We start from the raw sequence: 20,823 nt of genomic DNA on the forward strand, positions 1-20,823 counted from the left end.
TTTTTTCTCTTTATCATTAAGTTTAGTGAAGAAGTGACTATGAAGCTCTCTGCCTTTGCAAAAAGTGACCTCTATACAGGAGATGTTTGTATAACTAAAATCCTTCGTTGCTTTTTTTTTTTTTTTTTGGTCATACCTTTGGGACAGGCTTGTGATCTCTTTCCAGAATTCTTCATCAGTTTTCCTTTCCCATCCAGGTGGTCTGTAGAGGACTTGAAAGACAGAATAGAGTATTCCAAAAGTCTTAGTATCATTTTAGGACATTAATGCTTAAGACACTATATGCCATATGACTTCTGATTTCATTTCCATTTACCTTTATGCACATATTTCACCATGTTACTCCTAGATTTCCTCACATGAGAGTAGCTCCAATCTCACCCTTTTACCAGTCCTATTCCTTTTGAATACGATCTATTCTACCTTCCCAAAGCTATAGCCATAGACCCCCTTCCATCCAATTCTTAGATACACTAATGAAATTTAATTTGTTTGTTTGTTTTTGCATTATGCTTTCTAAGCTAATTTTGCTTATTCCTCATGCCTTGAACGTGTATGGATAGAGAGTGAAAACAATGCCTTTTAGTGTAGCTCCTTTTCAAGGGCTTTGCACAATGTCTGGTAAATGGTAAGAGCTTAATAAGTGCCTGTTGACCTGTTTTCTTAAGTAATTTTCTCTTGCTAATTTCTGGATAGAGTGACTGTTATTATTCTTATATTGTAACTATTCTCTGTAGAATCTAATTTGTTTGATAGAACCAGCATTTGTATGGCACTTTATAGTTTGCCAGATGCTTTACAGATATCTTCATTTTATTCTCCCAACAATCCTGAAGAGTAGGTACTATTTTTTATCTCCATTTTACAGATAGAGACATTAAATCTGAGAGGGGCTAGGCGATTTGCTTGAGGTGACAAGGCTAATAAGTGTTTGAGGCAAGATTTGAACTCAAGTCTTTCTGACTTTAGGTCCAGTTTTCTATTTACTGTGCCACCTGATTGCTAGCATATATGGAGGCAGTTTTTGTCTTCCCCTTTCATTTTGGATTAAAATCCCTTTGATTAACTTTGCAAGGCTCCAGAAGAACATATTTTTATTGGCTCTTGTGAGGTGTACTCCATCCCTCAATAAGAGCTTGCCCTTACCACAGTATAAGTTGTGGACAGAAAAACAAATCCAGCTCTCAAACTCCATCCTAAGTGGCTATTCACATATTTTAGATATGAACTTTCTGTTCAGAATCCCTTTGATCAGCTGCAGTGATGAAAATAACACCTGTGCTCTTAAAGTCTTTAGTTCCTTTCTCCAAATTTCATAATCCTTAGCAATACTTTTTATATTCCTTCTAGCAGTATGGTGGCCATGTGAATTACCAGAAGTGGATAGAAATCATCTGCTTTGACAGGTCTTGGGAAGTTTTATGTCACGTCCTGGATCCATGCCTTTAGAGAAGAGAAGACCGCTATATTGTTCATTTCATGTCAGTAAAGAAGTGCCTCACTTCCTCCTCCCCTTAAAAGAATTTAACAATCACAACCAATCATCTTTTCCCATTAGCCTTATTGGATAATTTCTCACCCTATAGTACTTGGACCCACTATCATTCTTTAGAGAATAGGTCACTATTTCTTCTTTAGCCACACATTTATTACTTAGCTCCAAATGTTCAGGAGTCCTTCTTCCCTTTCTCTTCTGTCACATTCTGTTACCTTCCCAACTTCTGAGATAAGTCAAGATTCCCTTTTGCTTTTTCAGATAAATTTTCTACTTTATTTTAACATTGAATCTTTTCCTATTGAATACTTCATCCTCTGTGGTAAGTGGAAGATTGGAGAGATAGACTTTGAATCAATTTATGTTCCCTTTTCAGAGAAAGACAGTTCTGCACTTTGTGAATGGAAGAGAATCTCACGGGTAGTACAAAATTTAAAATATTGTATACCTGGTGTAAGCCATTATAAAAATCTCCTAACTCTCCATACTTTTGGGGAAGAAAAATATCAACTCTTGGTTGTTCTTGCTGGTAGAATTTTATTTCCCCTGTTGCTCAGAAACAGAGAAGAGGATGATTCTTGGCCATTTCCTCCTCGCCTTAGCAACTTGACAAGCAAACTCAGCATCCTATCCTTTATTTTAGCAACTTGTCTCTCCTAAATTTTTTAATATACTTTTCTAATTTTAACTCCCTATTCTATACCCATATTTTTCCTCCTTCTATTTTGTTCCTCCTCAGATCCTTCTCTTTAGGTCCATTTCTACTTTCTTCTTGATACTATCTATTCCTTCTAATAACAGCACAATAATAATAGCATTTATATAGTACTTCATGATTTGTAAGCCACCTTAAAAATATCACCTCATTTTATCCTTATAGCAATCTTGGGAGGTAAGAATTATTATTGTTTTCATGCTCATTTTATAGATGAAGAAACCGAGACAGGCAGAGGTTAAGTGATTTGTGTCCAAGGTCACTCAGCTAGGAAATGTCTTAAATATGAATTCAAGTCTTCCTGATTCCAAGTTCAGTGCTGCTCTCTCCAGTGGGTCACCTTTCTCATTTTTCTTCAGCTTGAATCCTTTTCAGAGGATCATAGAATTAGAGTTGGAAAGGATTTTAGAGGCCATCTTGCCCAAACCCCTCATCTTACAGATGAAAAACTGATTTAAGGTTACATAACTTGTCCATGATTGTTGTTCAATCATGGGACTCTGTGACCTTATTTGGGATTATTGGAAAAAATACTGGAATGGTTTGCCATTTCTTACCCCATTTCATTTTACATATGAGGAAACTAAGCAAGCAGGATCACACAGTGTCTGAAGCCAGATTTGAGGTCAGGAAGATGAATCTTCCTAATTCCAAGCCTAGTACTTGGAATTTCCAGGACACCATCTAGCTCCTTCCATCTTTACCCAAATTGAATGATTTGCCCAAGAAAACAACCAGAATTCAAAACAGGTTTTCAAACTCTAAACCCAGTGATCTTTCCATAGATACATGCTTTTATTTCAACCTGATTCCTCTTTCTCTTTCTTTTAGAGTCCTCCAAAAATCCCCATCTCTAAATTTCAATCTCCAGCTTTCTTTAAAATTACAAAGCCTTTCAAATGTCCTTCACAAATCTTGTTCTCTTCTTCCCTTTTGATTCACAAGAGCCAGTCTGAGGCCTAGATCTGCCACTTACTTTCACTTATCTTGAATTCAAGCCTCACAGGTTAAACGTTGGAATTGATAAAAGGTTCTCAAAGGCCCATTCCAGCTCTATAATTTCTAATACTTCTCAAGTGTGAAGCAGAAAAAGAAAGCCATTCTCTAGCTAGGTGCTAACATTCATCTGAACTAGTTACAGTACTTGCTGTCTCTACTGCTCACTTAGGACTTTACAAAGCCTGTTTTCTAGTGTGAGTTATCTTTTCCTATATATGGAAACCTTCAATCTGAAGTCCTTAATATTTTGTGTGTGTCATGAACCCCTCCTTGACAGTCTGATAAAGCCCTTGGAGCCCTTTGCAGAATAATATTTATAAATCCATAGAGTAAAATACATAAGATTATAAAACCAGAGGAAAGTGAAAATAAAGATAAAATTTTTCCCCATTCAAGTTCATGGGATCCTTGGAATTTATCCATGGATCCCCTGGGTACCTGTGCAACCAAATTAAGAACTCTTGACTTAAAGATATATAAGGAACTGATTTAAATTTATAAGAATAAGAGCCATTCACCAATTAAGTAGTTAAAAAACAGATAGTTTTCTGAATTAGAAATCTACAACATAATAGGGGGGGTAAAATGGTCCAAATAACTAAAAATTAGAGAAATGACTGACTGGCAAAGTTGACAAAAAAGAAAATAATAAATGTTCAAAGGGCTTTGGGAGAATGGACATGTGATATGACTGTTGAGCTATGAATGGGTAGAACCATTCTGGAAAGAAAGCAACCCCAAAAGTTATTAAAATGCTCATACCTTTTGACCCAGCAACCCCATTATGAACTCTATTGTCCAAAAAGATCAAAGTAAAGGGAAAAGATCTTTAAGTCTTTATAAAAATATTTATAGCTGTTTTTTGTAGTGGAAAAGAACTCTAAACTAAGTGTATGGTTATTAATTAGGGAATCACTGAATAAATTGTAATAATGAAATGAAATATTATTGTGTTGTAAGAAATTTTGAAATAGTTGGTTCCAGAGAAACCTGATAAGACTTGTATGAACTGATATTAAATAAAATGAATAGAACCAGGAGAAAAAATAATATAACATTATCAATGTAAATATTTAAAAAATTGAAACACTCAAGGACTTTTTTCAACACAATGACCAACTAGGACTATAGGTCTGATGATGAGGCAGGCTACCTGCCTCTTGACCAAGAACTATTGGCCCAAAATATAGAATGAGACATACATTTTTGGACATGGCCATTGTGGAAAATTTTTCTTTTACTAGACTATGCTTATTTATTATAAGGGTTTTATTTTTCATCTTTTTTTCCTTTTTCATGGTGAGAGAGATGTAAAGGAGAAAGCTGGTTGATAGTTGAAAATTTAATTTTAAAAAGCTTCTAATTTAGATAATTATACATGTGATGATATAGATTGTACCTTCTTTCTTTTTTCTATTCTTTTACATTTAGTTTTATTTTCATCTCAATTACATGAAACAAAATTTTTTAAGATTCATTTTTTTAAAGTTTTGAGTCTCTCTCTCTCTCTCTCTCTCTCTCTCTCTCTCTCTCTCTCTCTCTCTCTCTCCTTCCCTCCCTCCCTCTCTCCTCTCTCTCTCCCCCCTTTCTTTCTCTCTCCCTCCCCCACCCCCTTGAGAAGGCAAGAAGTTTAGTGTGTACAGTCATGCAAAATCTTTCCATGTTCCAAAATAAATTTAAGATCAAATAATAATGATAATAAAGACTATTTAGTTCTTTCTCTAGAGGTGGATATCATTTTCCATCATATATTCTTCAGAATTGTCTTGGATCATTGTATTGCTGAGAATAGCTAAGCTATTCATAGTTATTCATTAGACAATGTTGCTGTTACTCATTTCACTTTGCATCACTTCATGTAAGTCTTTCCAGGTTTTTCTGAGAGTATCCTATTTGTCCCAATAGTATTCCATCACAATCATGTATTACTTCTTGTTTAGCCATTGATTAGGCATCCCCTCAGTATTCCATTTCTTTGCCATCAGAAAAAGAGCTGCTATAAATACTTTTGTATATATAAGTCCTTTCCCCTTTCCTTTGATTTCTTTGGGGGACAGATCAATCCTAAGTCAAAGGGTATGCAGTGTTCTAGCCCTTTGGGCTAGTTCCAAATTGTTCTTCAGAATGGTTAGATCAGTTCACAAACTCTACTTTACATTAATGTCCCAATTTTCTACATCCTTTCCAACATTTGTTATTTTCTTTTTCTGTCATATTAGCCAATCTGACAGATGTTGAGAGGGTACCCCAGAGTTTTTTTTTTGTTTTTTTTTTTTAAACCCTTACCTTCTGTCTTGGAGCCAATACCGTGTATTGGCTCCAAGGCAGAAGAGTGGTAAGGGTAGGCAATGGGGGTCAAGTGACTTGCCCAGAGTCACACAGCTAGGAAGTGGCTGAGGCCAGATTTGAACCTAGGACCTCCCATCTCTAGGCCTGACTCTCAATCCACTGAGCTACCCAGCTGCCCCCCAGAGTTTTTTAATTTGTATTTTTCTAATCAATTATGATTAGAATATTTTTCTATGACTATTGATAGCTTTGATCTCTTAATCAAAAAGCTGCTTATTCATATATTTGGACCCTCTATCAGTTGGGAATGACTCATATTTTTATAAAATTGACTCAATTCTTTATTATTTGATAAATGAGGCTTTTGTCTGAGAAATTTGTTGTAAAAAAATTTCCCCCAGTTTCCTGCTTCCCTCCTAATCTTGGCTGCATTGGTTTTGTTTGTGCAAGACCTTTTTAATATGATGTAATCAAAATTATCCATTTTATGTCCAATAATGCTCTCTATTTTTTCTTTTCCCTTATCCATAAATCTGACAGGTAAGATATTCCTACTCCCTTGATTTGTTTATGATATCACCTTTTATTTCTAAATCATTTTGACCTTTTCTCTACCTTCTTTCTAAGGAAGAAATACAAATATTTCTTCAACAGTGCTTATCAGAGTGCTTTGCATTTAATGAATGTTCAGTAAATGATTGATTGCCAAAAGAAAATTTTCAAAAGTACCTATGGAATGAAAGATTGTTTTTCTCAAAATCATGAATATCTCACCTCATTTGGGACCGAGGTTTCACATTTTTTACCTTCTCCTGTGTTGAGTCCACTTGCTGCCAATTCCCAGGAGAACTGAACTCAGTTGGTATAATGCAATTGTCCCATACAGATTGTATTTCCCCCTCATCTCTCTAGGCTGTTTGTGCTCTCAAAGCAAGCATCAAACACACAACTTCCTTACTTTCTCACTTTTGAGGCTGCAGGATGCATGTAAGGGGAAGGCTGGCAGCAGTCCCATGGTGCTTGGAAGATTCATTGCTCTTCTCAGCCAAAAAGCTGAGAGTTGGGGGGCTATTGGGGGGGATGAAACAGAGAGACACAGAGAGAGGAGAGGCAGAGAGCCAGAGATAAAAACCAGACACCTTCTGGAAGAGATTCTTGAAAGTGTTGCAGACCCAAGATGGGAGCCACATGACCTGGCTGTGTCTATAAACATTTCTTGGCAGAGAAGAGCCTCAGTTCATGCCTAGCTAGACTCTAGTCTAGAGTTTGCCTCTTCTTTCATCATACATAGGCCTAATATAAAGATATCCCGGAAGTGAAGCTAACAGTCTTATAAATAATTAAGTGGCCACCACCATAGGTAAGCCTAGATATTCGTCTCAGACCAAATGATGAAGGCAGTGACTTCAGAAGCAGAGGGGCTTACATTGTTTTTCAGAGGAATCAGTGTACTCATTTATAAAATGAATTAATATAGAATTTTAAAAATTGATGTGAATATCAGAATCATTTAGTGGATGAGCTGCTTGTTGGACAAATCATGAATTACTATGTATTATGGGAGTGGGCAGGGTGTCATGGTGGAAAGCTGTGGATTCTCTGACATACACTGGCTTTATAACATTAAGCAAGTCACTTAAACTCTTCATATTCTAGGCAACTCTTTAAGAATATTTGTTTCAGAGAAGGCTTTATCCTGCATTATTGACAGAGAGTGAATTCCTCATCCGTCCTTTCTCATAGCAATAAAGCCACAGTTTTGTTCCAAATATATGTGTTACTTTTATCTGTCCCCAAGAATACCCAGTACAAGATTTTGTGTATTCTTTATTAATAGTTGTTTAATCAGTTCATTCACTGAGAGGTGTCATGGAGTGGCAGATAGAGGATTATTCTTAGAATTGTAAAGACAGATTCAAATCATGCTTCTAATATATGTCCTATGGCCATGAGAAGTCACTTAACCTGTTGGTGCTGCTGACCACCTTTTAAGACCTTTAGTTCTAGAGGAATTGCTAATTGAATTAGTGTTGCTCTGATTGTAATGTCAATCAGGGAATGGATAAACAAATTGTAGCATATGATTGTGATGGAATACTACTGTGTGGCAAGAAATGATGAGCAAGTTAATTTTAAAAAAATGGAAACACATATGAAATTATGAAGAGCAAAATGAACAGAACCAAAAGAATGTTATATGTAGCAACAGAAATGTTGTTTGAACAATGACTATGAATGTCTACCTCCAGAGAAAGAGCTAATAAATAGAAACATGCATAACATAGTTTATATATAATGCCTTCTCTAGCATGGAGAAGGGAGGGAGGGAGATATCTGGGAACTTTGATGTCACACACACACACACACACACACACACACACACACACACACACAAATCAAATAAGTTAATTTAAATTTTTTTTTAATTAGTGAAGGTAGTTTCCATTCCAGAACTTCTCCACATTAATAAAGTCATAGATCTAAGCTCTCCCTTCACCGCCCCCCCCCAAAAAAAGATCAGTTGAAATGAGTTTCAGCCAAATTAAGCAAATTTCATGCCTGGGGCTAGAGGATAAACCAAGCAGTGTTGTATTGTTCTGGGAACATAATTGACTTTAGGAAGTATGGGACAGGTATTTATGAGAAGCAGTTTTAGTTTTTTAAACCAGTGATTGTTAAACTCAAATATAAAGGGAAGGAGATGGATAATCTGAATATGAGAATGCCTACATACTACATGTTGATATAAAAATGTAATGTTAGTTTAGCTATGTTTTATTGTATTTATTATATTTATTGTAATTTTATTGCATTGTATTTATATGTAAAATATACTTATTTTAAAAAACGTTTTCCAATTACATTTTAATATGATACATTCACTAGTCAAAAACATTTTTGAGATCTTTATTTTCATCTCTTATGTTCAAATTATTCACATAGTCACAGATTTTTAGGGTTGAAAGGGGCCTTATCAATCATTTGCTCCAACCCATACATAAAAGAAATGCCAATCTAACAAAACCGACAAGAAATGAATCGAACATATTGAACAACTACCTTCAGATCTCTCCTCAAAGACGTCCAAGGAGGGGAACCACCTCTTGTGGCAGCACATTTTAAATTGTTAGGAATTTTTTCTTCAACATCAAGCTGAAACTGACCTTTTTGCAAGTTCTTTCCGTTGCTTCTGGTAATGTCATTTGGACCTAAACGGAACAAATCTAATCCTGCCTCCACATGAGGGTTCTTCAAGTACTTGAAGACAGTTATCATGTCACCCTGGGTCCTTATTTCCAGATTAAATATACCTAGTTCCTTCAAGCAGTCCTCATTTAACATGAGTCCAAGGTTCTTCACCATCCTATTTGCCTTTATCTGAGAACTCTCCATATCAGTGTTGCTTTTAAACTATTGGCTTCCCAGAATTGATCATGGCTGTTCTAGATGTGATCCAGTCAGGGCAGAGGAACTATTGCTTCCCTATTTTTTAGAAGCATATATCTCCCTTAATGCATCCCAACATCCCATTTACTCTTGGTTAGGGTCTAGTTGTGGTGTAGTAAGGACTGAGGTCATAGTTGTTTATGGTTAATGAGATTTACAAGTATGGTGGAAGATCCTTGTATATGGGACAGCCACCAAATTAATCTTTCTAAACATCATTTTCATTATGGCAAGCAATGATGGTAGACCTCTCCATGGCCTTCAAGTTAACATCAATTTTATTCTGGTTGAACATTCAAGGCCATCCAAAAATCTGAATTCAAAGGATTTTTCCAACCTTGTGTCCAAATACTTTATCATCATTAGCAGAAGAACCCACCTTTTACTATGCCTTTGTGAGGCTGATAGTGTATTATCATCACCAACATTTTCTTATGAAGCAAAATTTTAAGCAGATCTTCTAAATGTTGCCCAAACTGCCTTCCATCAGCCTTCAAGGCTCAACTTATTAAGCCTTCTTGGATTACTCTAGCCCACAGGGATAGCTCCCTCCTTTAAATGAATATAGTGTCTCTTCTCGGTTCTATTTAAGGAATTATGGGATCCAGAGTTAGAAGGGAATCTTAGTGAACATCTGAGTTAACTCCCTTATTTTATAGATAGGGGAAAAAAGCCCAGAGATGCTAAGTGACTTCACCCAGTTCATGTGAGTAACAGAGTTCATATTCTAACTCAAGTCTTCAGACTTCTAGTGGTATTTCCACTCCACTATATTATCTCCCTCATTTGGTACTGATAATATACTCCTTTATGTTGCCATTTATCTTTTTATATTTGTGTCTTATTTCTCCCAGTAGGTTGGAAGTTCTTTGAATGTGATGATTTTATAACACTTATGGGGTCTAACTTAGGACTGAGCACATAGGAAGTTCTCAATAATTACTTGTTAATTTTTTCATTATTGGTTGCTATGGAGTCTCTGGGTATACAAGATTCCCTGTATGTGGACTTTTCCTTAATGGTTCTTTGTATTCTGCATTTATTTTTTTATCTTTAGGCGTTTGAACAAGAATAAACTACAAGTTCTCCCAGAATTGCTTTTCCAGAACACCCTGAAGTTAACCAGATTGTAAGTATAGTTTGATTCCTAATATACAGTCTGTGCTTTTATTTACTACGGCTGGTGTGGATAATGCATTTGCCATCGTGTTGGTAGTCTCTTGTGCCATGTGATACTTGGCGGTGGATCTGTTGAATAGAAAAGCCAGACCAATGTTCAGTGAGGTGTTGCCAGTTGAAGGAAATGGAACTAGAGAGAAAATAAAGAAGCCATCAGTCTTTGCTTCTCTTTGCTTCCCTCAGGGCTCAAGAGCTTTAAGAGGCCAATGGTGATAATTCGTTTGTGATGGTGGGATGCTCCTTGCTGGGGGGTGGTGGGGGGAAGGTTGGAGTGAGGTACTTTAGGGTTTTCAGAGGGGCCCAGCTGCCTGCAGAGAAATGTCTTGTGTTTATGGGATTTGCTTTCAGTTTGTTAACAAAAAAGCACTGGTTATGGAGAGCTCTTGCTTTGAATACAACATTTTGAGTGGAACCTGGATTCACATACAGTCTTCCCAATGAGAACAGCGTCTGCCTTTTGTAGAATAAATGCGGCATAGACTTTGCTTTCTAGATCTCCTGGCCTCAGAATACCCAGTTTAGAGGATGTTTCTGCAAGAATGGTTGAGCCAGCTAGTCATTTTTTATTCCCACCAGAAATGATCAGTTAAAGCAACATCTGGGCACATTCATTCAATATGAGTTATTTTGAACAGGGAGACTGGTTGGAATTGGAAATGAAATCACATTTCAAGGTAGAGGGACTGAGCACATATTGGATGGATGCTCAGTCAGTGCTTAGTGGTGATGGCCAATGGATTCTACTATTCTGATGTGGATTCTCCTGGTGCCTTTTTTCATTGATCACAAAGCAGAACTGGATAGAGCATGACTTAGCTGCATTGGGGACTTTTCAGCAGATGCTGCATACAGATCAATTTTATTCTGGTGTTTTTCTATTAGTGGCACAACAAATGGTCTGACTGCTTAGAAACCTTGCTGGTGAAACTGTGTAGTCACCGTGGGGAGGCCGAAAAGTTGCGATATCCCACGTACATTTCCAATTGTGTTTATATTGGCTTGTGTAATAAAATTATATGTGAAGGAATAGACATCATTTCATTTTACTTGGGAAACATAAAGTACCTGACAATGTCTTTTACTTATTTAAGAGCCAATCAATGTTAGAAAAATACACACATGCATTATGACATACATATACACACATACAATTAAAGAATTTCTTTGTTGAATGTACCAACATGAAAGGCCTGGATGGGGACCCAAATTGAACAGAGACACTCTTCTTTACAAGTAAAAAGACACCTGCATCTTGTCAAGCACTCCTCCTGCAGTGTTCTCTATACTGAGGCACTCTGTCTTTTCTGTCAACACCTTCCTGGATATGGGACATCCTCATGGTCTTCTACTCAGGAACTACCTGCACAGCTGGCTTGACATGAGGGTGAATGCACACACCCCCTTCCCCCATGCTGTTTGAACACACATGTGAGTCCTCTCTGCTTCGGCTTCTAACTCAGCTGGAAAAGCTGAGCTAAGAGCAGAGCCAAGAAAGCAGCGTAAGCTGACCCTGGTCTCCACCTCATCTCTCCGGTATATCCATTTCCGCAAATTATTTCCACACAAGAGCCTGGTTTCTCAGTTCAGGATTACATTGCACTTGTTTATCCTGCTTTTATGTAATTAGGGCAGATTATATGCTATTTATTTGGTGATTTTAGTATTGGCTTTTTAGCAAAGAGAATATGGTCGTTTATTTTGTTGCTCAGATTGACTGAATAGTTTATAGAATTGCAGATTTAGAACTGGAAGAGCCCACAGAGGTCATTCAGCCCAACCTCCATCTTTGGCAGGTGAGGAAACTGAGACCAAGGAAGGTTAAATGAATTGTTTCTTGTCTCACATATGGTAAGTGACATGAGTGAGATTTAAACCCAATTCTTCCTATTCTAAATCCAGTGCTCATTTCCCCTGCGCCATGCTGGTTCTGATTTGTGTGATGGCAGTCTGTAGTCAGATTTTTACATTTTAAGAAACCCTCAAGTGCATGTGTAAAATTGTTTACTTTTCACCCAAATGATCCTCCTAGCCAGGATCAGAAGTGAGCTATCAATTGGTCTTCCTAGGCAGTTTGTGATGCTTTTCCAATATGGGAGCCTGGTTTAAGTTCCTTCTGTCATCGGGTCCCTACAGTACAGCCCCCAGGCTTTCCCAGATCATTTTCTAGTTCCCTGGTTCCCTGGAGGCATGAAGAAGCCTAAGATCTCAATTAGCATTGAGATAACCTGGCACCAAGCTTCTGTTGCATGCCTTGTGGTGTCTACCAGTGCTGCATAGGACGTTATTTCTCACTGTCTTTCTGACCAAACCTGAGTGTATCTGTCTATGTATGTCCCCTCATTTAACATAGCTCTGATTTTCAGTGAAGTCAAGATAATTGGGATAATTAGCTGAATAGTTCACAGAATATGACCCTCAGTGAATCCCACAAGCCTTGACTTCTCTTTTTAAAGAATTAAGTATATCTCTATCTGAATATTGACTGATATACTATATTTATAGGGTGAGCATGGACAAGTCTGGGAACACTGAATGGGATATTTAGGCACGATGGAACCTTGCCTTAGCTCATCATCAGTGGGCATGATTCAGTGAAAGATGATATCCCTCATATATTTTTTGGACATGAACAATGTGTGAATTCGTTTTTGCTTGACTATACATATCAGAAGTTTTTTTTTTTTTTTTTAAGTGGTAGAGAGGAAAGGTGGGATGGGAAGAAAGTAAATGTTTGTTCATTGAAAAAAAGGCTAGTAAAAAGGAAAGTGGGCCCTTCTTGGACCTGTGCAGGCCCTCATCCTAATGAAATCTCCTCTAATAACTCTAATCTTCATAGATATCTCCCTTTTCTGAATCTCTTTGCTTTCTCAGCCATATTTCACTCTCTTTTCCCTACTGACCTCTATACTCAGCTACTCTGGACTGTCCTTTACTTCTCCCCACCCACTAAACCTTGTGCTCATTTGTCTTTTGTGCCTTTACTTGAATGGTCTCTACTACACACCTGCTTCCACTCCTGGATCTGTACCTTAAAGCCCTGACTCATTTGCTACATCCATCATTAACCCTTCCCATCAGTAACAATCTTCTCCATTCAGACCTCTCATTCTTTTGCAACTCTCTAATGCACTTGCAATTTTTTTCAAATATCTTATCTTTTCCAATTACATTTAAAAACAATCTTTAACATTTTTTTAAATTTTTGAGTTCTAAATTCTTTCCCTCCCCATCTCTTCCTCCTGCCTTGTGAAGCAAGCAACTTGATGTATGCAGTCATGTAAAACATTTCCATTTTAGCCATGTTGTACAGGAAAACACAGACCCCAAACTCAGAAATAAAGAAAAATTTTAAAGTGTGCTTCAGTCTGTATTCAAGCTCCATCAGTTCTTTCTCCAGAGGTGGAAAACATGTTTCATCATAAGTCCTTCAGAATCATCTTGGATTTTTGTATTGCTGAAAATAGCTTAAGTCATTCAGAGTTGAATGTTTCTGTCACTGTGCACAGTGTTCTCCTGGTTCTTCTCACTTAACTTTGCGTCAGTTCATATAAGTCTTTCTTTTTTTTTCCTGAAAATATCCTGTTCATAATTTCTTATAGAGTAATAGTATTCCATCAAAATCACATACTTCAACTTGTTCAGCCATGCCCTAATTGATTAGCATCTCCTCAATTTCCAATTTTTTGCCACCACAAAATCCAATTCTTCACAGTCACAAAAAAGAAGACTTCTGCCATGAGAAGTAGTCCAGGAATAAAAGAAACTTCCAGAATCAAATTTTTTTCTCTGGCATATAAGACAAAGTCCTGTGGAAAGCCAGAAGTTCTAAGGAGATAAAAGTTTTGAAGACAGTGCTGGAGTAGTTATTATTAGGGCAAAGCACCTGGCAGCAAAATTTTGAGGATGAAACAAAGTTAACACATATGTTTCATCTAAAACATGGAAACCTCAATAGCAATTAATTACTCCTCCTACTGAACTGAGTTTTTCTTAATTACCACTTGCATTATTTTCATATTAAGAATTGCAAAGGTGATTTGAGAGCATCTTTCCCACTGCTTGATCCAGGCATGATTCATGATCCTTGCCCCAGGGGCCAAAATTGCTCATGCTGGTTCTTGTGTTGGAAGCACAATGATGGTGACAAATACTTGGTGCCTGATTAGCTCACACCTGTGCAGGATGTCTAGTGGACATTTTAGGCTGTTATATACTCACTTAACCGGTAACGTTCCCCAAAACACTGAGACCAGAAAGAAGGAAGCACCTGTTACCCAGGCTTTATGGGTAAGAGGAAAGATCACCAGGGCAGAACTTAGATGCCTGCCCACCATGGGTTGAAGTCTGCTCTATGGTAATTAAGGGATAGCCAATTATACTTAAGTGACCTGCTAGCTCTCCTAGAGCTTTAACGCAGGCACCTTATCAAGTGCTCCCTTGATAACTATAGTCTGTTAGTCAGCCCATTGCTATAAGTTTAATTTTTTAAGAGAGGGAAGGGACTGGCCAACACACTGCACAGTACTTTTTCAGCTAATTAGCCCCCATCATCTTGAATTCATTGGGAAAAGATTTCTGGAATATGAGTCAAGGTCAAGAGAATGCCACTAACTATGGGTAGTCTCTTTCATAAACCATTTTAGTTCTCAAGGCATCACTGGTAAAATGATAGGATTGGATGAGATTATCTTAAATGAATATGTGCATAAATGAATGGAGAGGACATTTTTCAAGTATTTACTATGTGCCAGGAACTATGCTAAATCCTGGGGTTACAGATAGAAGCAAACAAGACAGTCCCAGCCATCAAAGTGGCTGGGTGGAACTGAGACAAAGAAAGATAAGGTGAAGTTCTTCAGAATGTCAGAACCCAGAGTCACAGTGCCTGGAGTGTGGAAAACATAGTGTGGCTGTCTGGAAAGTTTGGGATAAGTACCTTTAGGACTTTCTCTTTCTGACATCTGGGGCATTTCTCCTCTCTCCAACAGGGAACTCATATCTGGTTTCAAAACTGTGAGCTCCAGGTAGACAGATTTTTCATAGTTCTCTGGTATAGGCAGGTCCCTGTAAACAGGTCCTTTCCAGCTCAAAAATATTATAATTCTATCCTTTTTTAAGTAGTCTTGGCTCTTCCAGTAAAAAAGAGAGTCTACTAGATGGACAAGGACTTTTGGTTATTTTGGAATTAATTGGTTAATATCTCTGAAGATTCCTTAGATAATGGAAGGTAGGGTAAATAGAGTGATTAACAGCCCTCTAAAATTCAGTAATTTAAAGAACATGGGAGAGAAAATGGCTCATCAAATTGGTCTGTGAATGTGTTTTAATAATTTGACTTCTTAGTAACAAAGCTCTATAGACATCTAATGTCATAATCACCTAGCTTTCTTGGAGTTGGTTGCAAAGAGTCCATTAAACATTTAGTAATTGTTTAATAGTTGTAGATGAATAATCACTTATGTTAATTTCAGGATATAAGAGTCCAGTTATTCTTAAGTCCTTGTCTTTGAGAACTTTAAAAATGTCAATAGGGTAAAAAGTTATCACCTTTTCTTTGGGGCAGGGGAGTTTTGAGGAATTAGGAAGGTAGACTTTAGGCAGCTGCAAACAATGTTCAGAATAACTGCCTGTTTTAGCCCCAGGGCCATCGTACCCTTTATCTTTATAAACTGTATTTTCCAGTGAAAAAAATTAAAGGCAACATTAGCTTCTAGTTCCAGGAAAATTTTATATTGGTAAATGATTTGGCTTAGTCCTAAGAAAGAATGACTCTCATATTTGGATTTTTAATATCTAGTGTCCCATTGTAGCCATCTTAGACTTTTCTTTAAGTTCCTGTGCATAATGCATGTTTCTGTAGAGCTGTGTTTTTATAAATATAGTGCTTTAAGACAAGTGTGAGAATCCAGCAGGAAGAACAATTGTAATTTTTTATCATAGTTGCTATCTGATATCGGATGAGAATGATAATGTTGGCGATGATGATGATGATGATATGAATTTAGCCTCCTGAAGTAATTAGACTCTATGGAAGAGATAAGGGCAACTGCAGTTGTGATCTAGGAATTTTGGAAAGCAGAGAAGGGTTTCATCCTGTCCTAAGGGTTTTACCCTGGCCTACTATTATAATAGCATACATGCTGATGCAGCACAACTGGATTATTTACTGCCTTGTAGAGAGTGGGTGATGTTTACCAAAATCACAGTTATGGTTGTTTTTATTGAGTTGTTTCAGTTATGTCTGACTCTTTGTGACCCCATTTGGGATTTTCTTAGCAGAGGTACTGGAATGGTTTATTATTTCTTTCTCTAGCTCATTTTGTGGATGAAGGAACTGAGGCAAATAGGGTAAGGGGGACTTACCCAGGGTCACACAGCTAGTAAGTGTCTGAGGTCAGATTTGAACTCAGAAAGATGAGTCTTTTTGACTCCAAGCCTGGCACTCTTTCCAATGTGCCACTTAGCTGCCCCCCTTTTTTTTTCATCTTTCAAATTATTCCTCCTTATGTTTAAGATGCCTAATTCTTCTCTCCCCATCCCCTTCCCACCCCCCACCCCCCATGTAAATCCAGCAAACTCCATTGTCAGGCAACTCTTCTGTGTGCTTTTGTTTTAGACTTTGCCAGCTACAAGTTTCATCATGTACTTGAAGGCTGATTTAACTTTAATCTTTGTGTGGATAGATAATGGGTTACACTGGGCATACTCTCTATCTTGGTATTTATCCTTCAGATTCACTCCTCCTATCACCATGGCACCTCAACACCCTGGCACAGATAACAGAACCAAAACAAAGTATTAGGGAACGAGGGTGTGGAGAAGGCTGAAGGTTTCATTCCCAGTTCTACTTACTTACCTGTGTGACTTTGAGCAAGTCCTTTTCTAATCCTTATTTTTATTTTTTGTTGTTCAGTTGAGTCTGACGCTTCATGATCCCATTTGGAATTTTCATGGCAAAGATACTGTAATGGTTTGCCATTTCCTTCTCCAGCTCATTTGACAGATGAGGAAATTGAGGCAAAGGGTGTGTGCGTGTGTGTGTTTCTGACTCGCCCAGGGTCACACAGCTAATAGGTGTCTGAGACCAGGTTTGAACTTAGGAAGATGATTCTGGCCTAGTACTGAATATATTGCGACACCTACCAGCCCAAATCCTTATTTTCCCCATATGTAAAAACAAAGGATTAAACAGATTAAGTCTCTTTCTGGTTTAAATCCCCAAGAATTCCGTTCTTACATTGGGACACTACCCTGGTAAGGATTTGGATCCTAAATGTTTTTTTTTTCTTCATATATTGATTTCTTGCTAAACTGATTTAAAGGCCAAAACTTTGATATAGGTATTAATACAGTTCAATTCCACAGACATTTTTTAAACACGTATTATGTGCCAGTCACTGTGCTAGGCTTCACCCAGTGACTCACTTCCTTTCTCTGGGTCTGGCTTTTCTTATCTATAATGTAAACAAATTGAACTAAATAATCTCCACAGTCCTTTCAGCTCCTTTATCATAGGTTTACTGAATTAGGGCTGACAGGGACCCCAGAGGTCATCTAATCCACTCTTCTCCATTTACAAATGAGGAAACTGAGGTCCTCAATTGAGGAGGTTAAGTGATTTGCTTTAGCTCACACAGATGTAAGCATCAGAGCTATATTTGAACCCATGATCCTTGAATCCAGGGCTTACATTCTTTCCTCTGTACCAATCTATTTCCCTTCTTAATATGACTGTGAACCTAGCTAAATGCAGTCTACATTGGGCACAGTGGTTAATTTTTTTTTTTAATTCTTCAAGTGGAGCTTTGTGATTAAATCCATTTTTCAGTCAGCTTTCTCCTGGATCTTTGAGACATCAATGCACAGGATTTTGCATTTATCCCCATCTCATATTCAAGAACTGAGATCTGATGTATTAGAGGCAGAAACATTTTCTTTTTTTTTTTTTTAAGGGAAAATTCATAGACCCAACCAGGATGTTTACAAATGAATCTCTCTGACTTCCTTTATCCACTTATGGGAAGCAGATTTGGATACCATGGTGGAAACTCTTTTTGCCAGTTGGACCAGCAGAAGTGTTTTCCAAAATGAACAGGTAGTCCCTGTTCTGAGGAACTTTCTACCAGCTTGTGGGAGAGAAAAAAAAAAGCTAGCTGTGACTTTACAATGCTTTGGAATTACAGAATATGCTTGTAATTTTTACAGTTCTGCACAGACTTCACTGCCACATCTGGTTGATATTAGTGGCAGGGATATATGGGGGAATAAACCATGGGCTGGAATGTGAAACATCCCACAAAATGAGTTTCTTGTAGGTTGCTGCATAAAACATTTTGAGTCTCCCTATCCTTTGGAAGGGCAACTTGAGTGATTTCATGGATTTAATATTTTCTTTGGTTTGCAAGGTGAGGGTTTTAGCTTGTTTTCTTGGTAGGGGTTCCAAGATGATTTTGTGAAGAAGGGTGTACGATGTTAATCATTTTCATAATCTTGTCACTGCCCTCTTGCTCATGATATCAATGAGCTAAAAGAGAGTATCAGGGAAAAGGGAAATTTTCTTTAAAGGAAGTCACAACAACTTTTGGTTGATAGGACGGCACCAGCCAAACCCAAGGGCCAACCAGCTTGTTTTATGAGAAAAGGGAATACATATTAAAGAGCTTTCTTTAAGAGAATACCCTGGAATAGAGCTTCAGTGGAGTTAGGAAGTTGGATTTTAGTCTTGCCTCCAATAGCTGAACTCTTCTGCACCCTTATCTTCTTTTAAGTGAGCAAGGTCTTTGGAAAATGGATTAAGAATCTTTAAAGCACCTCTTCCTAACTGAGGTTCATAGTTTCATATACAATCCTTTTTCTGTTCTTCTTTGTATGTTCATTATTGCTTATGATGATTTAGCAACAAAAAGAGAGATTAATTAAAAAAAAAAAAAGAAAATGGAGTAACACCAAATTGCTGGCAGATGCCTGGAGTATGATGAAAGAACATCTTTTGCTAATATGAACTGATGCAAAGGGAAGGAAGTAGAACCAAGAAAATGATATTCACAATTATGACAACAATATAAATGGAAAAAGAAACAATAAAACCACTGGAATGGAATGCTTCAAAATTATAATGATGAATTTTGGCTCCAAGTATAAGGATACCTATTACCTTAACCCTGATTCTTTGAAGAGGAGTTAGGGGTGGGCTACGGATGTGGAACACTAAATATGTTAGACATTTTTGATACATGAGTTAGTTTTGATGAACGCTCCATACATATCTTTTTTCATTTCTTTAATAAGGGGAGGTTCTTTGGAAAAATAAAGGTGAAGGTATACATTGGAGAATGTAAGTGATGTAAAAACAAAGTATATCAATATAGATTTGTTTAGTCAACTATGTGGCTCAGTGAATAGAGCACCAGGTCTGGAGTCAGAACGATTTGAGCCCAAATTCAGCCCCAGACACTGGGTGACCTTGGGCAAGCCCCTTGACCTCAGTTTGCCTCAGTTTCCTCATTTGTAAAATGGAAGGAATAATAGCACCTTCCTCCCAGAATTATGGTAATGGATCAAAAGAAATATTTGTAAAGTGCTCAGCATAATGCCTGGCATGTAATAATAAAGTGCTATGTAAATGTTATTATTGTTATTATTAAGAATATATTCTGAAGTTTGGGGGGGGTTGCCAATTTTTTTTGCTGATCCTATCCATGTCCTGTGTCCAGAGAAGAGAAACTGTGGCACTAGGGAGATTCTGAGTTATACGCTAGAGGTTTGTTCATCATTCATGATAAATAAAGCCTCTATAGTGTGTGCCCAAAGCTTGAGGGCTACTGAGATGTTGTATGGAAAACACAGAAGGAAAAAAAAAAGAGAGACAGTCTGGACCTAGAGGGCAGGAACATGGGATTGTGGCCACTTGGATCCCTCTCAGACTTCCTTGGCTGAATCCCACCTGCAGAGCTGGAAGCATCCAGCTTTGAGTCTTGTTCTGTAGAATACCATGTGCTACTCACAGCATTCTGTGGAGGGGCAGCCTAGCCAGAGTTTGGGAATTATCCCCCAGAGTTCCCAAATTAAGGGTCAGAACTCTTCAAGAATCCACTCAAGGCTAAACTTTAGTTGTTGAAAATGAGAACAAGGGATTTGGCCTTCACCTTCACAATGAAGTCCACATTCTCTCTCTACCTTTGTGAGTATCTATATCAGGAATTGAAAATATTCAGGAGGGAGCAGCTAGGTGACTCAGTGGATTGAGATTCAGGCCTAGAGATGAGAGGACCTGGGTTCAAATCTGGTCTCATATACTTCCTAGCTATGTGACCCTGGCTAAGTCACTTAACCCCCACTGCCTAGCCCTTATACTCTTCTGCCTTGGAATCAATTGATTCCAAGATGGAAGATCAGGGGTTTAAAAAAAAAAGAAGGAAAATATCCAGAAAGAGTCATGAATTAATAATATCAGCTGTTCATTTTTTGAGACAAGAAGGGGATATAGCAATCCAGACTTAAATTCTCTAACAGTCTATTGCACAGGTACTTATAATGATTAATATGTTTGTTGTTGTACTATATTGAACAGGAAATTTTAATTGCTCTTGTTACCCTGGCTTACATTTGAATCCTTAGTTTTTGAAGGAGTTTCACTAATATAATCTCTCTCTCTCTCTCTCTCTCTCTCTCTCTCTCTCTCTCTCTCTCTCTCTCTCTC

The 20,823-nt window shown here is 37.6% G+C and overlaps 1 protein-coding gene across 1 annotated transcript in view; it reads left to right on the plus strand.

Moving 5' to 3' along the window:
* Positions 1-20,823, plus strand: part of SLIT3 (slit guidance ligand 3) — an 835,110-nt gene that overhangs the window by 138,862 nt on the left and 675,425 nt on the right. Inside the window, exon 4 of the mRNA XM_044659841.1 lies at positions 10,003-10,074. Coding sequence (XP_044515776.1) covers positions 10,003-10,074 — 72 coding nt within the window. The remainder of the gene's footprint in view (positions 1-10,002; positions 10,075-20,823) is intronic.

Source organism: Gracilinanus agilis, chromosome 2 (assembly GCF_016433145.1).
Source record: "Gracilinanus agilis isolate LMUSP501 chromosome 2, AgileGrace, whole genome shotgun sequence".
Classification (NCBI taxonomy): Eukaryota; Metazoa; Chordata; class Mammalia; order Didelphimorphia; family Didelphidae; genus Gracilinanus; species Gracilinanus agilis.